At 34.5% G+C, this 17,095-nt stretch overlaps 2 protein-coding genes across 3 annotated transcripts; both read right to left on the reverse strand.

Annotated features, from left to right (window-relative positions):
* Nucleotides 1-486: 486 nt before the first annotated feature.
* LOC120774017 (fatty-acid amide hydrolase 2-A-like) lies at nucleotides 487-5,640 on the reverse strand. Its single transcript, XM_040103303.1, has 6 exons — nucleotides 5,315-5,640; nucleotides 2,231-2,453; nucleotides 1,954-2,171; nucleotides 1,614-1,895; nucleotides 1,148-1,540; nucleotides 487-1,082 (listed from the first exon to the last, which is right to left on the reverse strand). The coding sequence occupies exons 1-6, from the start codon at nucleotides 5,486-5,488 to the stop codon at nucleotides 786-788; spliced, it is 1,587 nt and encodes a 528-aa protein (XP_039959237.1). The 5' UTR covers nucleotides 5,489-5,640; the 3' UTR covers nucleotides 487-785.
* A 3,877-nt stretch (nucleotides 5,641-9,517) lies between these two features.
* LOC120782442 (fatty-acid amide hydrolase 2-B-like) lies at nucleotides 9,518-16,686 on the reverse strand. Of its 2 annotated transcripts, none has more exons than XM_040114728.1 (6): nucleotides 16,317-16,686; nucleotides 11,076-11,298; nucleotides 10,795-11,012; nucleotides 10,454-10,744; nucleotides 9,986-10,378; nucleotides 9,518-9,921 (listed from the first exon to the last, which is right to left on the reverse strand). In XM_040114728.1, the coding sequence occupies exons 1-6, from the start codon at nucleotides 16,488-16,490 to the stop codon at nucleotides 9,625-9,627; spliced, it is 1,596 nt and encodes a 531-aa protein (XP_039970662.1). In that variant the 5' UTR covers nucleotides 16,491-16,686; the 3' UTR covers nucleotides 9,518-9,624. The 2 variants fall into 2 exon arrangements, with proteins under 2 accessions (XP_039970662.1, XP_039970663.1); XM_040114729.1 differs by lacking the exon at nucleotides 16,317-16,686 and adding an exon at nucleotides 16,216-16,310.
* Nucleotides 16,687-17,095: the final 409 nt, after the last annotated feature.

The raw sequence follows: 17,095 nt of genomic DNA on the forward strand, positions 1-17,095 counted from the left end.
AAATACGTGTTTTAGTTAAAACCTTAAATTAGAACTTAGATGAAGAAGGAAAACTGAAAATTGGATTTTTGGCAGATATTATTACAAAAAAAGAAAATTACAGTGAAAGTTTTGCTATTTTTTAGTTTTCAAATAGTTGTAATCGAAAAAAAAAACTTTATCCAAATCTTTCAGAATTTTACCTCAAAGACCTGTGTAAAATTTCATGAAAATCGGTTGAGCGATTCTCGGGAAACCTTGCCAACCGACTTCAAAAACAGGGTTTCGAGAAAACGCGTTTAAAGACGGCGCACTTGGCCTAGCAAGCCCTAAGCGCACAAGTTCACAAAGCTGTATCTCCGAAACTACTACTCAGATCAACTTGAAAATTTAGGACAACATTCCAAAGATGTTATATAATTTAGTAAGGCAATAAAAGGCGGTTGTTCAAGAAGTTTTGTCGTTTGATAAGAAAAACACAATTTTATAGTTCAAAATACACTTTTTTATTCAATATAATCTCCCTGAACATTAATACACTTATTCCAACGATCCTCCAATCTGTGGACCCCATCTCTGAAGTGAGAATTAAGTTAAGTAACCATAGAGCTGGTACTATTATTTTGTGGACGAGAGGGGTTAGTATAAGCTCTTTATTATATGGAAACGCAAAATGGAAACCGAACATTTAAACACCATATTTATATTTATTAATTATTAAAATGAATTTCAACTTTTAAATTCAAATAAAAATTTAACATTACTAAGAGTATAATAATCAACGCATAATTTAGAATTTATTTATTCTATTTCAACGGATCCAGTTTATGTGGCGTGGGCACAACCCAACCTCCAAATCCCGCTTCTAATTCAGCAGCAATTTGAAAGCATAGCTTATCCTTGTATGGCGCTGCGACCACTTGAAAGCCGACCGGCAAGCCGTTATCATCATGCCCCATGGGTATATGAGTTGTCGGAAAGCCAAGTATATTAAATATCATACAATAATCTACATTACTGAGAAACAATATCGAAGAGTTATGATAAAGTGCTGGTACAGGAAATGTAGGAAAAAAGAAAACGCCATTATTGCCGAGCATTTTCTAAAAACGAAGAAATTGATAAGTAATATGAACCGACCTATATTTGGAAAAATTAATACACTTACAGCAAACTTAGCTTTCAGTACCTCAGCTTCAGCTTTGTATTTCAATATATTTTCCGTGCGTATTGCAGCGTTAAAACGTCTTATGGACTCAAAGTATAAAGCGTCTCTGGTGTATTCCGATTTGCCTAATATTGCTTTACCCATTTCAGTTAAAATTTCTTTTTTTTTATTTGGGTTTGAAGTGTTGATTAAATAAGGAAAGTCATCTGACAATGTCATGCTGCCGAACGAGATTTCGAGTGAGTTTCTGAAATCACTCATGGATGCCCGTTCAACTTCACATCCACGACTCTTTAAGTACCTTAAAGCAGTCAAAATAGTAAGTTTAATCTCCGTTTCGGGCGAAGTATGCAAAATACCATTAAGCCCATCAAATCCAAGTGCGTAAAAAATCTGTGGGAAAGTAGGAATTAACTGACTTTACTTTTTCTAAGTAATACCTCTCATATACTGTATAAAAGTCTACCTTAATATCCTTTGTTTCCACCGGTGTTAGTAGATCCAATTTTGCAGCATTTTCACCGGCTATAACTTGCATAAGTACGCCCAAATCACGACCAAACCGGGTGATTGGACCCAACGAAAGGCTATTCTTGTTTTTGGTGTCTGGGAAATGTCCTTCAACAGATATAATACCGCCTGTGGGTTTGTGACCGAAGACACCATTAAATAAACTCGGATATCGTATCGAACCACCAATGTCAGAACCAATACCGAACAAGCTGGCGCCTGCACCATTTAAAGCACCCTATATAAAAAAACCAAAGTGCTTAAATATATAATCTTTTTTTTTTGTAATTACATACTTCTCCACCGGAAGATCCACCCGGTGTCCGTCTGCTGTCGTGTGGATTTAAGCACCGCTTTTGTGTTGCCGAAATTGTTTCAATGCTGAAACAGTATTCCGGTGTTATGGAGACCAGTAATGGTATGCCACCAGCTGCAACCACATTGTTCACTACTCCACCATTCGCGGAGCTTATCATATGGGCGCGCTGACGGCTACCAACACAAATTGACATGCCTAAAGAAAATATTTTGATTGAAAGAGGGACGAACGTATTTTTGTAAACAATTTCTTACCTTTCAAACCGCATGATTCTTTTACCGTAAAAGGTATACCTAATAAGGTATAGCGACTAAAAAGTGCTGATAATTGTTCGTCTGAGGTTTTGGCGATTAGTTCATCAGTTCGCACCGCATCTTCCAGCGCACCTTCGAAACGATCTTGCACTACTGCATCGACATGAGGATTTACCTCTTTGATACGTTCTATGTAAGCTCTCACCAGAACCTCAGATTTTAGCTGAAAGGTTGGATATTCACTTAATAACGAAATCATTATCATAAATAGTTTTTAAGTTACAGTCATTTAATGGGAGTCTTCCCGGTCAATCGGTTTTTCTCAAAGACAAAATCATACGATTATCATGAAATTTTTTCTGCCAGCTTTGTGTATAATTCCATATACAATGTCCTAACAATTTTTTGATCTGAGCTTGGAGCCATCTGTAAAGTTGCTTATCCCCGTGCCCTTGTTCCCCTAGTCTCTTTTCCACTCCTCTCTGAACCCTTTTGTGTGGTTTCCAGAGCTGCCTGGGAAATAAGTTTCCATTAGAGGGCCTAAAGACTCTTCCCTATACACCACACAGCTTTTGTTTGGCTTCTGAAGGTATCCAATGCTATGCACCGACTGTGCCATAATTTTCCTAAGTTGATACGCTTCCGCCGTGTTCGCATCGCGCCACGATTGTGACCGAATATAATGTCAAAAACGCAATGAATACCATTGATCAACCACCACATTCATCAGATTTGGCTTCGTGTGATTTTTTCTTGTTCCCCAAACTGTAATTGCCGCTCCGTTGTTCTCGTTTTCAGTCTATCGAAGAGATGAAACAGAATTCGCGGAATCCATTCTAAAAAGTGCTTATGAAAAGTGCTTCGAAGACTGGGAATATCGTTGACATAAGTCTATCTGGTGGGTATAACTTTGATGGTGACAAAATAAATATTTTATTTATAATTTCCAGGTATACAATGTCTGTATGTATTTAAGGAAATACAAGTTTCTACTGTCTTGCATGCTATGTGTCGAATTAAGCTATTAATGTCGCGTGCACTATTTTATTTAAATATAATATTATTATATATACACCATAAGTGCTAATGCCGTTATTGCTCTTATCTCTCTTCAAATTTATTTATCTCTCACAAATTTCCAGTTAATGAAATTGTGAAATTTGTGAGCATTGTTTAAATACTTTTTAATAGAGTCTTATTTTTTTATGCTCTCACAACGTATTGCTGTAGGGTACAACAGTTTTGTGCTTCTAACGATTGTTTTTATCATCTAGAACTAATCGAGACAGAATAGCGTGCTATATTGATGAGAGAAAAATTCGACAGTCTGCCTATCCGTAATTTGCTAACAAAAAGTTTAAAAACTTTTCTTTGCAAATGCACGAAAAACATGAAATACTAGATAAAACTCAGTTATCAATTCAGCAATAGAATTTAATCTATGCAATTTAGTGTAAGAATATACCGGCGTACGCCTATATTAAAAATTGTTAAATAACTAATCCTTACCAGAAAGTAGTTTTGAGTAAAAAATGGATAAAAGTGGTGATTACATCCCCTTAAAACCCCAAACCCCATTATATGGTTCTGTTTTCTTGACTTCGATAGAATGTAAAGCAATGGGTTGCATAGGTTTCAACCTCTGTTTTCAGCTTGGCATCATACCCTATATGTTTTTTAATGTGGAAGATATATTAATAGTATATTAATTGTAGACACCTTGTTTGGAATAACGTGATTCCGTATCAGAACTAAGGATTAATTTTTTTAGTGACCTGCAAGTACCCTTAAGTTTTAAAAATTGCAAGAAAATTATGCATGCGAACTTAGCTTCTCCTTACTTATTTCATTATACAATTAAATCAATTATCAGGTAATAAAGCTCTGTCTGATTAATTACAATTATTTACATAAACGCTGTGTCAGTCTGTTACAGCAATGGAATTAAAATATTAGCGGCATTTCAGTTATGAATCGTTATTAATAGAGAATAACTTTTATAAATGAGATAATGAACTGAGAGTAATTGATGTACTATGCAGTCTCTCGTATTCTCCAACGCTGCCTCGTTGCTGTTGTGTCTAACTAGTATTTTTTTGAAAAATCTCCAACGTAAGCGTCGTATAATGTTATGTGCTCTTGCAAACGTTTTAAGATTGTTGCATTGTAATTGAGAAAAATATACCAACAGAGTATACATTTTATACTTATAATATTTAACAGGTTAATTTTTCGTTTTTTCATGCGAGTTTTATTAGCACGGATCGCAAGATGCTTTTGGCCCAAAATCGTTCGTAAGATATCCAGTGAGTTCTACCTTCAGTAAAGCAAGCCCTACCCTAGTTTGTTGCCCTATCGGCGTCCACGTTGTAAGGTAGAGAATCTTACCCGCTATCAGCTGCGGAATCTGTATGGAAGAGAACGAGGTGGAAACATCTGAACTTTCTTACTGATTGACGCACGTTTGCGAGATTAAGGCTAAAAAACTTGGAAGCTCACACTTCCTGATATCCCACCGGGGGAATATAAATTCAGCGTCTAAACAAATTGAAGTGTTCCGTTTTGCCGATCAGACACAGAAATTATTTCTTTTGGCTTCACAAATGACCACATATTATGGTCCAAATGCGATCACCATTTTGAAGATCAGCTATCGAATCTATCCTAAGCTAATAACAATATAATCTAAATTGACCTCTTTAAAAGGTAATTTTCACCAAGTGCACATTCGTATGTGACATTTCTTAGATGTTACATTTCTGAGTTTTGCTACATTACTGTAGATCGTTAGACCTTTTATAAAGTGTTTCTTATAACAACATTTTGATTTCCTGAATTTTTCAAATTGCAGACTTCTGAATTTTTAAAAACGATAAACTTTTCCTCGAAAATTATAAATCTTATATTTTGACTTCTATTGGATAGAAAGGAAAAATGAGCTTACACCTGCGATATAACGGTAATTTCATTTCTGGAAAAAAATACTTTTCTTTTCATTGCCATTCTTTCTTCTTCTTTTATAGAGAAGTTTACCTCGTATAAAATATACACTTGCTTAGTCTGTTTTAAAAAGTTGTTTTTTACCTTTCGCAGTTTCATCAATTGTATCACTTCAACTACTGGTAGTGTTACCAATTGATTGCGTATTGGCGGTATGGTGGATGGACCTTTTCGCGGCAATAACAGTTTCAAAAGCGGATAAATCACAATAGAGATTAATTTTAAAATTAATTGTATTAATCGTAGTAAAAACTCCATTTTTAAACAAAAATTATTTAAATATTTTTTTATACGTGTTTTGCTGCATACATTAATAAAAAAATAGAGAACAAGAGGTCAAGAACGAAATTATGAAGTATTGGTAATCGCGCCCGTTTAATACTTCTACGAATGAATGACCAAAACCTACTGATCGTAAGATCCCAATTAGAATTCCCTTCAGGCGCGCGACTCTACAATAATGTCAACGTGTGAGATACTCTACCAGCGGAAATTGAATCACAGTACACATATTAGGGATGCACATTTAACAATTTATATTTTCTTTTTTACTTCTTCCATATATTATATTATTTATATGAATTTTTATTAAAAATAACTCTTTTTTATTTAAATATTATCTATTATAAATTCTAGAAATATTAAAACTATTTCATTGTGGAATTTTTTGAGGCAAAATATGAAATCAAAGATGTGTTGAAAATACATTTATGTTAACATTGCACAATTTCTTATTCGAGTCTGAGAATGATTTTTTGTTATTAAGGCCACAATCTCAGAGTTTTTAAAAACTAAGTTATTAAGCCTATATTAGCATAAAAATTTGTTTTATTACTCAGTCATACACATGTGACACTTCCTACTTTACTTTGCAGTTTCATCGACCACCCTTTTTTAAGTTCGTACTGCATCTTCTTCTTCTTTATTTGCCAATTGGTATTCGAATATTGGCGATCATATAACATTTAATAATATGTACAATATTAATAAGCTTAATAATAATATAATAATGTAATGTTTACATGTTAAATATATACATTGTATATTGAAAAAAAATTTAAAAAATTACAGATTTTGAATTATCGCAGCATATTTCTCTCTATCTCTCGCCACATCTATAAGGTTGCCAACATTCTGGATTCCTGTCCATTTCGTACTGCATGCAAGTGTTTTATTAAGGCATCATGTTATAGTTAAAGAAGGCTTAATGTGTCAAGCCTAAAATTTTTAGCCGACAGGCTGATCCCCCATATCAAATTATAGTTCTTTATCTTGGTGCTTAGTTATGACCCCTTATGGGTTTCCGCTTAATCTCATTTTGTGGGCGAGGCAGTTGTCCAGCAGTTTCATTAAGATATCTCGATTTTTACTCAACAGCTTGCACGAAAGAATCTTTTATATATACATAAGCCTACATCTAACTCAATTAGTATTCGGTGATACAAACAACCGTTAGGTTTATAAAACTGTTATGTTGCAACAGTATAAAATCTTTACGATGAACTTGAACTTGATTGAGAGTAATACTAGCGCCGACATTAGCTTCATCGATCATAATAAAAACTTAAAGTAACGTGAGCATATTTCAGTCAGCATATCAAACTGCATTCTATGGTAGTGTCGGGTAGGCGAGATAAGTTATATATTTATTCTTTTCACATGTAAAATTATATCAATTTTTGAATGTTCTAAATATTATTAAACGAATTCGCCAGCATTACATCGTTTCATTTCCCTTGAAAGCGCAAATTCATTAATGAAACCTCTCGCTTTGTTCGTCACCCACAGCACTTAAATTTGTCTCAAAGAAATTAGAGGAGAGTCAAGCATATGTACATATATTCAAGAACATATTACACCCCTAAGCTTTTATAAGTTTACTAAATTTACTAAATTTTTTCTTATCAGGAGAAAGTAGATTTCAATCGTTCACTCGAGACCAAATGATATTTAATCAGTTTGAAGTTCATAAATTTAAATATACTTAATCCCCCAAAACAGTTAAAAGTGCAGTGAGTTGATAAGATTGCCAGTGTAACAAAGTAGAAAACTGCAATAATAAACAAATAATATGGAAAAAACTATTACTTCTTATCTATAAATCAGTACACAGACAGATATGGATCTATGGTGCACAACTTTGGACGGTGTGTTAACATAATAAGATAGTCATCCCCCAATTCCGAAAACAAAATACTAAGACTAATTATCAAAGCGCCAAAGTATTGTAGAAGTACTGATGGAGAGCGTGAATTCTGCTCAGTGTCGATCAAAATAGAAATATCGAAAATTGTACTTATGAAGGTGAAGTATGATGATGAAGAGATGCACAACCAAAGCGACCCAAACGCCTCAAACTTTGCGATCTTTTACTTTAGCTTATACTAATCACTGCATTGTTTTTTCGTAATTCGTTGGCACATACAATATATCTCATACACTAACCACCAATTTTATTAAGATAACCAACTAGTGGCCTTATAATATAGGTATATGGGAGGGTAGTATTGACCCGATTCAACCCATTGCAGCACACATCAAGAAAAATAGTCTGCGAATTTCAATTATAAATCTCACACTGTAACCAATATTTTCGGTATTAAGTCAACTATGTATAGGTATTGGGGTCCATTTATTCGGGTCTCGAGAAATATATTTTTACTTAAAAGTGGGCAGTGTCGTGTCCATTGCCCAATTTTTACCCCGGCTCCCACAACGGCTTGTCATATCATTATACTGGCAGCTATATGCCATGCTGCTCCGATATCTGCATTTCTGACATTTGCATGCTGTTTGGATCCCCTCTGTCGTCTCAAAATGCTTGCCTTTCATCGGCCTTTTCAGTTAAGGAAACAAAAAAGTCCGGGGGGCCACATCTGGGCTGTAGGGCTGTTCACAATAGAGACGGTATGAGCCGGGGTGTTGTCGTGGTGCAACTTTCAATCGGCTGCGATGTCTTGTCGGACCCGATTGACCCGTCGTTTTGAGTCTCTTGAATACTTCCACGTAAAATTTGGCGTTGTCGGTGTTTGTCTAGAAGTAATAAATTCATGGTGGACGATGCCTTTGATGTCAAAAAAGACAATAAGCGTGTGCCATTCAGAAAATTGTACTCCAAAAAAGCCTGGTGCCACCGAAACACATCACTTCTTGCTAAAGCAACATCTGGGCAAGCCTGCTTGATCATATCAAACGTCTCTGTCGTAGATTTACCGAGTTGCACACAGAATTTAATCTCGTACCTCTGCTCTAACGAACGCAGCATTTCGTCGCGCGAAAATGTTAGTCCTGACTCTCCAGGTGCTAGGAGACAACTGACCAGTCGCTCGTTCATTAGCTAAGAACGCCCTCTACCGAATCCAGTCTGTGCGCTCAGAAATACAATCGCAGCGGAAGAAAATCTGTCCTATTACTTTCCGGACAATCCCTGTATATACATTATATGTAAGTTATCTGACGTTTCCGTCTGGGTGTTAAAAACTTAATGCATCTAGTTGATAGCCTAAATACGGCCGGATTAGGAATGTGAAAGCACCGGGGTCGGGATTTGTGTGGGTCGTCTTCTTTGAGGCCGTAATTATAATGACTTTATTGAAATATTACTTGGCAATTTATTTTAGCATGCTCGTTGATTATATAATCAGATGTCTTATTTCATTAATAATACAGTAATCAATACTTTAATGGGTTTAGGATATATCACACTATATATGTACATATGTATATTGAAATGCACCAATCAAATGAGCAACGGCTCAAAGAAAAGCTTTCGTAAGAAATTAATCCCTATCTGAAAGTTGTACTATCGATGCCTGAAAAACAAGAGAGCGAATAATGACTTCTCCTACTTGATTTACAGTCGCGGATCTACGACTTAAAAATCACCTCTCTTGGATTTCATGCACATTCAAAAAATTAAATTAAAACTCTTGATAATCTAATGTTCAGTTCAGTTTATTTGAAAACTACAGGTATATGCTACAGTGGCCAGATACCTGCGGTTACAACAAACGAGCAGCTTCTTCGGGAGATAGTGACGTGTGCGGAATTTCAAATCGATATCGCAAAAAGTGAGGGATTAGTTCACGTCTATATGACGGACAGACATCGACTCAGCTCAATCATGCTGATGATAGTAGTAATACAAATATCGTGGCAAACTTAATATATATTAAGGGTATAATGATAACATCAAATGTGTCGAATAATATATTAAGCATTAACATTTAAATCAAGTGACTTCCGCAAAAGAAAATGTTACGTTAGCCCTGAAAATATACAAAAATGTACTTATTGCTGTTTAAGTATAAATAAGAAGGGACTTGCTATCCAATTTATTAATTAATATAATTATTTACAATTTCATAAAAAACTATCAAATCAACAACATTCGTCTATTTTAATGGTTCAAGCTCGTGTGGTGTTGGGATAACCCAACCACCGTATGCCGCTTCTAATTCACCCGCAATTTGAAAGCATAGCTTATCTTTGTAGGGCGCTGCGACCACTTGAAAGCCGACCGGCAAGCCGTTATCATCATGCCCCATGGGTATATGAGTAGTCGGAAAGCCAAGTATATTAAATATCATACAATAATCGACATTACTAAGAAACAATATCGAAGAATTATGATGGATTGCAGGTACAGGAAATGTAGGGAAAAAGAATACGCCATTATTGCCGAGCATTTTCTAAAAAAGAAGAAAATTATAAGTAATGTTAAAAGGCAATATTAGGAAATATTAATAGACTTACAGCAAATTTAGTTTTCAGCACCTCAGCTTCAGCTTTGTATTTCAATATACTTTCCGTGCTCATTGTGGCGTTAAAACGTCTTATGGACTCAAAGTATAAAGCGTCTCTGGTGTATTCCGATTTGCCTAATATTGCTTTACCCATTTCAGTTAAAAATTCATTTAAATTTTTTTTGTTTGAAGTGTTGATTAAATAAGGAAAGTCTTCTAAGACTACAAAACTGCCGAGCGATATCTCGAGTGAGTTTCTGAATTCACTCATGGATGCCCGTTCAACTTCACAACCACGACTCTTTAAGTACTTTAAAGCAGTCAAAATAGAAAGTGCCATTTCTGCTTCGGGCGATTTATGTAAAACACCATTAAGACCATCAAATCCAAGTGCGTAAAAAATCTGTGAGAAATTAGAAATTGACTGACTTTTGTTTCCCAAGTAATGCTTATCATAGTATACTGTACAATATTCTACCTTAATATCTTTTGTTTCAACCGGTGTTAGTAGGTCTAGTTTTTCAGCATTTTTACCGGCCATAATTTGCGTTAGTACGCCTAAGTCACGACCAAATCGTGTGATTGGACCCAATTGAAGATACTCAAGGCAAACTTTATCTTTGGAGTCTGGAAAATGTCCTTCTATCGAAGTAATGCCGCCTGTGGGTTTATGACCGAAGACGCCATTGAATAAACTCGGGAATCGTATGGAGCCAGCAATATCGGAAGCAACACCAAACAAGCTTGCGCCCGCGCCATTCAGAGCACCCTATATAAAAAGAAGTGCATTAAAGATATTTTTTTTTGCTAATTACATACTTCTCCACCGGATGATCCACCTGCTGTACGTTTATTGTCATATGGATTTAAGCAACGTTTCTGTGTTGCCGGATTTGTTTCCATACTAAAGCAGTATTCCGGTGTTATGGAAACCAATAATGGTATGCCCCCAGCCGCAACCACATTGTTCACCACTTCACCATTCGCGGAGCTTATCAGATGAGCGCGTTGACGGCTACCAACACGGATTGGCATGCCTAAGCAATTTTTATTATCGTTAAAATCACAACAGATAAGATTCTTTACTAATATGTTGTTACCTTTCAATCCACATGATTCCTTTACCGTAAATGGTATACCCAATAAGGTATAGCGTCTAAAAAGTGCTGGTAATTGTTCGTCCGTGGCTTTTGCGATTAGTCCATCAGCTCGCTCTGCATCTTCCAGCGCGCCTTCGAAACGATCTTGCACTATTGCATTGATATGAGGATTTACCTCTTTGATACGTTCTATGTAAGCTTTCACCAGATCTACAGATTTTAACTGAAAAGTTTGTAAGTCAGTTCAATGACGTGTCGTTTAATTAAAGTGGTTCAAGTAAGTTGATATAATAATCGAAAATATAGTCCCACCTCGAGCAGTGTGCAATGTTAAGAAGGACAAAATTGCTATTTACACGTGGATAATGCGTTATTTAACAGAGATATGACAGACCGTTTTATTAACTGCTCTGGAACGTATAAGGGGTCGGTCATATTTTAAATCTTTACGTCAGGGCATGAACATGAAAGCAAATAGGTGACTACAGTCCTTTCAAATAGACGTTCTTCGGTCAAATGCTGAAGATATTAACACTACATTGTTTTACAAATTTCTCTACAGTTTGAGTGCTCTGCCCCTACACAACATCGAGGAAGTATACAGGTAGCTATTAGATCATCCCTCTGATTTGCTTCAAAACTTACACTGAAGACGGAAATTACAATAGAACGGAGATTTTGTTTATAAATAATTTATACTATAAGATTCTATGTGTTTTTTCGATTTCTTTTTTGCTACCTACTTCAATCTCACATATAATTATTGAAAAATAGTATATACTCCATAGTGTTACAAGCATTAGATGCTCGAAAATATGTACATATAATAGGTACATATGGACCAAATGAAATATTGGTCGGTTTTTCCCATTTTAGGCATGCTGGTATAGCTGTGGTCATAAAAAATATTTTCCCCGAATTTCAATACTGGGCCTTACAGATTAACTCATATGTTTGGTAAAAATCAGCCATTTGCACTGGAGTCAACATATTTGGTGTTTGAGTCCTTGAAAGGTTATAGACCGATTTTAACAATTTTCAACCGTAAGATGAAATAGCTTAAGCGCACTATTTGAGCAAAGTTTTAAGAATCAGATCGAATTTAAAAGCTTGTTATATGAGAAGTAGGCGTGTTTGTCATCTTATTTGCAAAGTATATAAGAGGAGTTTTTCTTTTTATATGTTTAGGTGATACAAGCTCTTAGGTGAACAAAACTATTATTCTTTGTAGCAAGATGTTACAAGAGTATTAAAATAATATTTTTTCGATTATATAATATTTCCTCTTCTCATGCTATAATTTGTAAATGGGTAAATTGTGTAATAACCACGATTTAATATCATAAAAAAACGAGAGAGGGATAAATATATAAATTAACTCAAAAATTGATGTAATGAAATATCTCAATAAAATCATGTGATAATATTCTATTTAGTATTATATATGTATGTGGTATTCCTAAGTGGCACAAACCAGCTTCCGCCTGTCTCTAGCCATTGCATATCGAATACATTGATTTTACACTAGATGTTTCGTAATAAAACAAGATAATTTAATAAATCTAAAAAGACCTTTGTCCAATATTTGCTTTATTCCAATAGTAAATAATATTAAACGCTTAGTATCGTAAAAAAACTACAGTAGTGAAACTTTCAGACGGCAGCAGGCACATGCCTTTGATTTTTTAAATTATAGGGGTATGTAATACCACAATAATAATACTTAGCACCTGCGTATTAGTTCTATTGTGCAATTAAATTATTTTACAGACAAAAAAGCCTCGGGTAATTATAATTATTTACATACACGTCATGGCAGTCTGTTACTGTATTAATACATGCATAAATGGGGTAAGGAACTGTATAGATCAAGGTTGATAAGTTTAGATACCAAAGGCAAAATAATAGTAGCATGTAACTCATTGGAAAATGAAGTGAATACATACATCAATAGGAAAGGAAAAACAATTATGGGTTAGAGGGTATTTGAGTTGGGTGTTTACAGAAAATATCTACAAATTTCGTACTTACATTACTTTCACATAACCTCAAAATGTATGTATGGGAAAAATTCAAATAATGAAGTTTTTGGTTTTTTATCTTATACAAAAAATTTTTTTTTTACGATATTTGTGGAAAACTAACCTTTTTATGTCACGAACACAAAGTAATTTTTTGGATTTAAGGCTTTTATTCTTTCTTCTTATTTCAATTTAATATCGAAGAAGAACTCTAAAATCATTTAAAATAATCGGATGGTGGTGACCTGCTTTTTTACACCTGCTACTTACTTTATCAATTCGTTTCAGCCCACTACTAGTTTTTTTTTTTTTTTAATTTATTACCTTTTTCAAAGTCCCTAAGTCCTTTTGTCCTGTTTTGGTAGTGTTATTCATATTTCAAGTGTCTTGAATTCTTCAAGTACCGTGTCGTTGTTGTTTAAGCTAGTATTTATTTTAGAGGAGTTAATTGTTTTTTCTTCATTATTGGTTATGGATTTTAGGCCAATAATGTCTGAGATAATCCAATAGAATATTGTACCTAAAGGAATTAGTTTCGCTATTTATACAGTTTTTTCAAAAATTTGACTAAAAACGTAAAGTCTAAAATGAGTTTTCTTGCCTAATATTGTCTGAGCAATGGATGAACATCAAGAGTGTTTACAAATAAAATAAAACCAAGACCGTGTGAGTGTTATAAAGATTTCTCAGTTTTAAGTGATCTCGAGAGTGGTTACAATTTTGAAGAAGAATATTTAAAAAAGAGTGTAATCCTTTAGGTTAAAATCACCGACATTCTATAGTGATGTTTAACAGCGTGTTTTATACTCTCGCAACAAAGTTGCTAAGGAGAGTATTATAGTTTTGTTCACATAACGGTTGTTTGTAAGTCCTAAAACTAAAAGAGTCAGATATAGGGTTATATATACCAAAGTGATCAGGGGGACGAGTAGAGTTGAAATCCGGATGTCTGTCTGTCCGTCCGTCCGTCCGTCCGTCAGTCCGTCGGTCCGTGCAAGCTGTAACTTGAGTAAAAATTGAGATATCATGATGAAACTTGCTACACGTATTCCTTGGCTCCATAAGAAGGTTAAGTTCGAAGATAGGCAAAATCGGCCCACTGCCACGCCCACAAAACGGCGGAAACCGAAAACCTATAAAGTGTCATAACTAAGCCATAAATAAAGAAGATAGGCATATTTGGACGGAATTGTTTTGGAAAAGTGGGAGTGGCCCCGCCACCTACTAAGTTTTTTGTACATGTCTCGGAAACTACTATAGCTATGTCAACCAAACTCTATAGCGTCATTTCCTTCAGGCATTTTCATATTCAGTTCAAAAATGGAAGAAATCGGATAATAACCACGCCCACCTCCCATACAAAGGTTATGTTGAAAATCACTAAAAGTGCGTTAACCGACTAACAAAAAACGTCAGAAACACTAAATTTTACGGAAGAAATTGCCGAAAGAAGGTGCACCCAGGCTTTTTTTAAAAATTGAAAATGGGCGTGGCGTCGCCCACTTTTGGACCAAAAACCATATCTCTAGAACTACTAGACCGATTTCAATGAAATTCGGTACATAATATTTTCTTAACTCCCTAATGACATGTACGAAATTTGGTGAAATCGGTTCACAACCACGCCTTCTTCCAATATAACGCTATTTTGAATTAAAACTGATGCCTTTTCTGTATAATATGTATATTAGGTTATATGTACATTAGGAACCAATGATGATAGCGGAATAAAACTTTACAAAAATACGGTATTTGAAAAATATGTAAATGACGTATAATGAAATCTCGATTATCACTTTATCATGCGAGAGAGTATAAAATGTTCGGTGACACCCGAACTTAGCCCTTCCCTTACTTTTTGGTTATCTATTTGGTACAGGATTTGGGATCACCTTTATTGTGACAGGCAATTTTTATGTTGAATATGTGCTTCCTTATTATTACAAGGGTCCGATCTTAAACAAAATTGTATTTGCATTTCACAGTTTTGGATACAATCTGACTCTCTAAGTTTTGCGAAATCGATATTATTTAAATTTACTTATACTTAAGGTAATCTACAGGAAAGTATGTGGTTGTCCAATGTTATCTTTGAATAGCTTTTTCATTCACTTTCTTTGAACTAAACTGTGTTCTTGCTCTGTAAATATTGAAATCATTATTCATTAAACGAAACCCTATAACGTGCCATAACTAAGCACTAAATTAAAATATAGAACTGTAATTTGGCACAGGGAACGCAGTAGCAAGGGTATATGTGTGTTAAAAAATTGGAAAAATGGATATGTAAACGCCCTTTAATTGTTTTAATGTACATATCTCCGAAACAACTAAAGCAACAATAACCAAATCGAAATCGTATCATAACGATAAATCAATAACATTAAATTTTATCGCCGAGATGGATTGAAACGTCTCTATGAGGGTGAGGGTAAAAGATATACAATGACCGTGGCACCGCTCATTTTTAGGTGAAAATACATACTCACTCGACCGATTTCAACGAAGTTAAGTATTTAACATTCTTCTATCATTGCTATGTCACAGTGTAAAAACGGGTGAACTCGGTCTACAACCACGCCTTCTTCCCAAATAACACAATTTTAAATTCCATTTGATTTTTTTCACTTTCTGTTATTCAAATTAAAAAGCAGTTAATAAAGCAAGATACAAATTTACACGAATAATGCCTTTCAAGTGTGCCATCGTATGACCACAAATTATCCAAATCCAGCAAAAAGTTTTCAAGCCAAAAAATGTCGATCAATATGTATGATAGGAGTATATAATTGAAATTCATTGATAATCCTTTCCCAATAATAGTATGTATGTCTGTCAAATATTGTTTGAATCGGTTCAATAATTCTCTTAGCTCCCATTTACTTAATGTAAAGATGTGCGAACTTCCGGGTGAACATCTAAATCTTATACAAGAAAATTTTCAAATTTATTGTAATATTTTCTTTTTTTCCTGTGGACAAATTCCACGTGAACCCTCATTTTGAAAAATATATAAGTATATTCGGTTATTATTTTATTATATGTTTATAATATTACACTCTTATAACATTTTGCTTAAACTGCCACAATCCACAACAGTACAAATTTGGATCACTCACATTTATAACGAATATTTTCTTTGACACTACGGAGATATGTAGATTCTGCTCTAACAATACTAACATTCAAACTTAGACTGTTCGAAAGAGTTTTTGTTTACCTTTCGCTGTCGCATCAGTTTTATCACTTCCACTAATGGAAATGTTACCAACTGGTTGCGAATAGGCGGTATGGTGGATGGACCTTTGCGCGCCAATAAAAGGTTCAAGAGCGGATAAATCACAATTGAGATCAGTTTTAAAAAACATTGTAATAAACGCAGTAGGAACTCCATTTTTAATGAATTTTATTTATATGTATTTATCACATGTGTGTTTCTGTACACTTAGTAACCAACGCCAAGTGCGGCAAACACAAAATATGAAGCAACAAAAATATGCTAATGAATGAAAAATAGAGAGAAAGAACGCAACACCGAAATTGTGAAGTATTTTTAGTCGCGCGCGTTTACTACGTCTACGAATGAATGAGCGAAGCCTACTGAACGCAAGACCCCAATTGGAATTCACAACAGGCGCGTCGCTACAATAATGTCAACGTGTGAGATACTCAGCAAGCGAGTAATTGTATCAGAGTGCATGGATTAGGGTTGTAATCTGACATTTGAGAAGAAAATTTCAAAGAAAAATTTTATGATATGTTTTGGTGTTTACTTTTTCATAAGCTTGGTAATTTTTTATTGTACGTTTACGTATTTTTAGTAAAAAAAAAATTAAATAGCTTGCATAAAAGTTATGAAAAATACTAAAAACAACAGTTTGTATGTACATCTATGAAATAGAAAAGATATAAATATTGTTCACTATATAAAACTTCTTTTCTTCTTTGATTTTGCAACTTTTATTCAAGGCAAATATGAACCCAAAGGCTTTTCAACTA

Source organism: Bactrocera tryoni, chromosome 1, assembly GCF_016617805.1.
Source record: "Bactrocera tryoni isolate S06 chromosome 1, CSIRO_BtryS06_freeze2, whole genome shotgun sequence".
Lineage (NCBI taxonomy): Eukaryota > Metazoa > Arthropoda > Insecta > Diptera > Tephritidae > Bactrocera > Bactrocera tryoni.

Excerpts from the sequence above, each read along its gene's own strand:
- LOC120774017 (XM_040103303.1), bottom strand. The coding sequence starts at position 5,488 with ATGGAGTTTTTACTACGATTAATACAATTAATTTTAAAATTAATCTCT. Across the intron at positions 1,896-1,953 it reads GTGGATCTTCCGGTGGAGAA|GGTGCTTTAAATGGTGCAGG; the intron begins GTATGTAATTAC and ends TTTTTTATATAG. Across the intron at positions 1,083-1,147 it reads TACTGAAAGCTAAGTTTGCT|AAAATGCTCGGCAATAATGG; the intron begins GTAAGTGTATTA and ends CTTCGTTTTTAG.
- LOC120782442 (XM_040114728.1), bottom strand. The coding sequence starts at position 16,490 with ATGGAGTTCCTACTGCGTTTATTACAATGTTTTTTAAAACTGATCTCA. Across the intron at positions 10,745-10,794 it reads GTGGATCATCCGGTGGAGAA|GGTGCTCTGAATGGCGCGGG; the intron begins GTATGTAATTAG and ends CTTTTTATATAG. Across the intron at positions 9,922-9,985 it reads TGCTGAAAACTAAATTTGCT|AAAATGCTCGGCAATAATGG; the intron begins GTAAGTCTATTA and ends CTTCTTTTTTAG.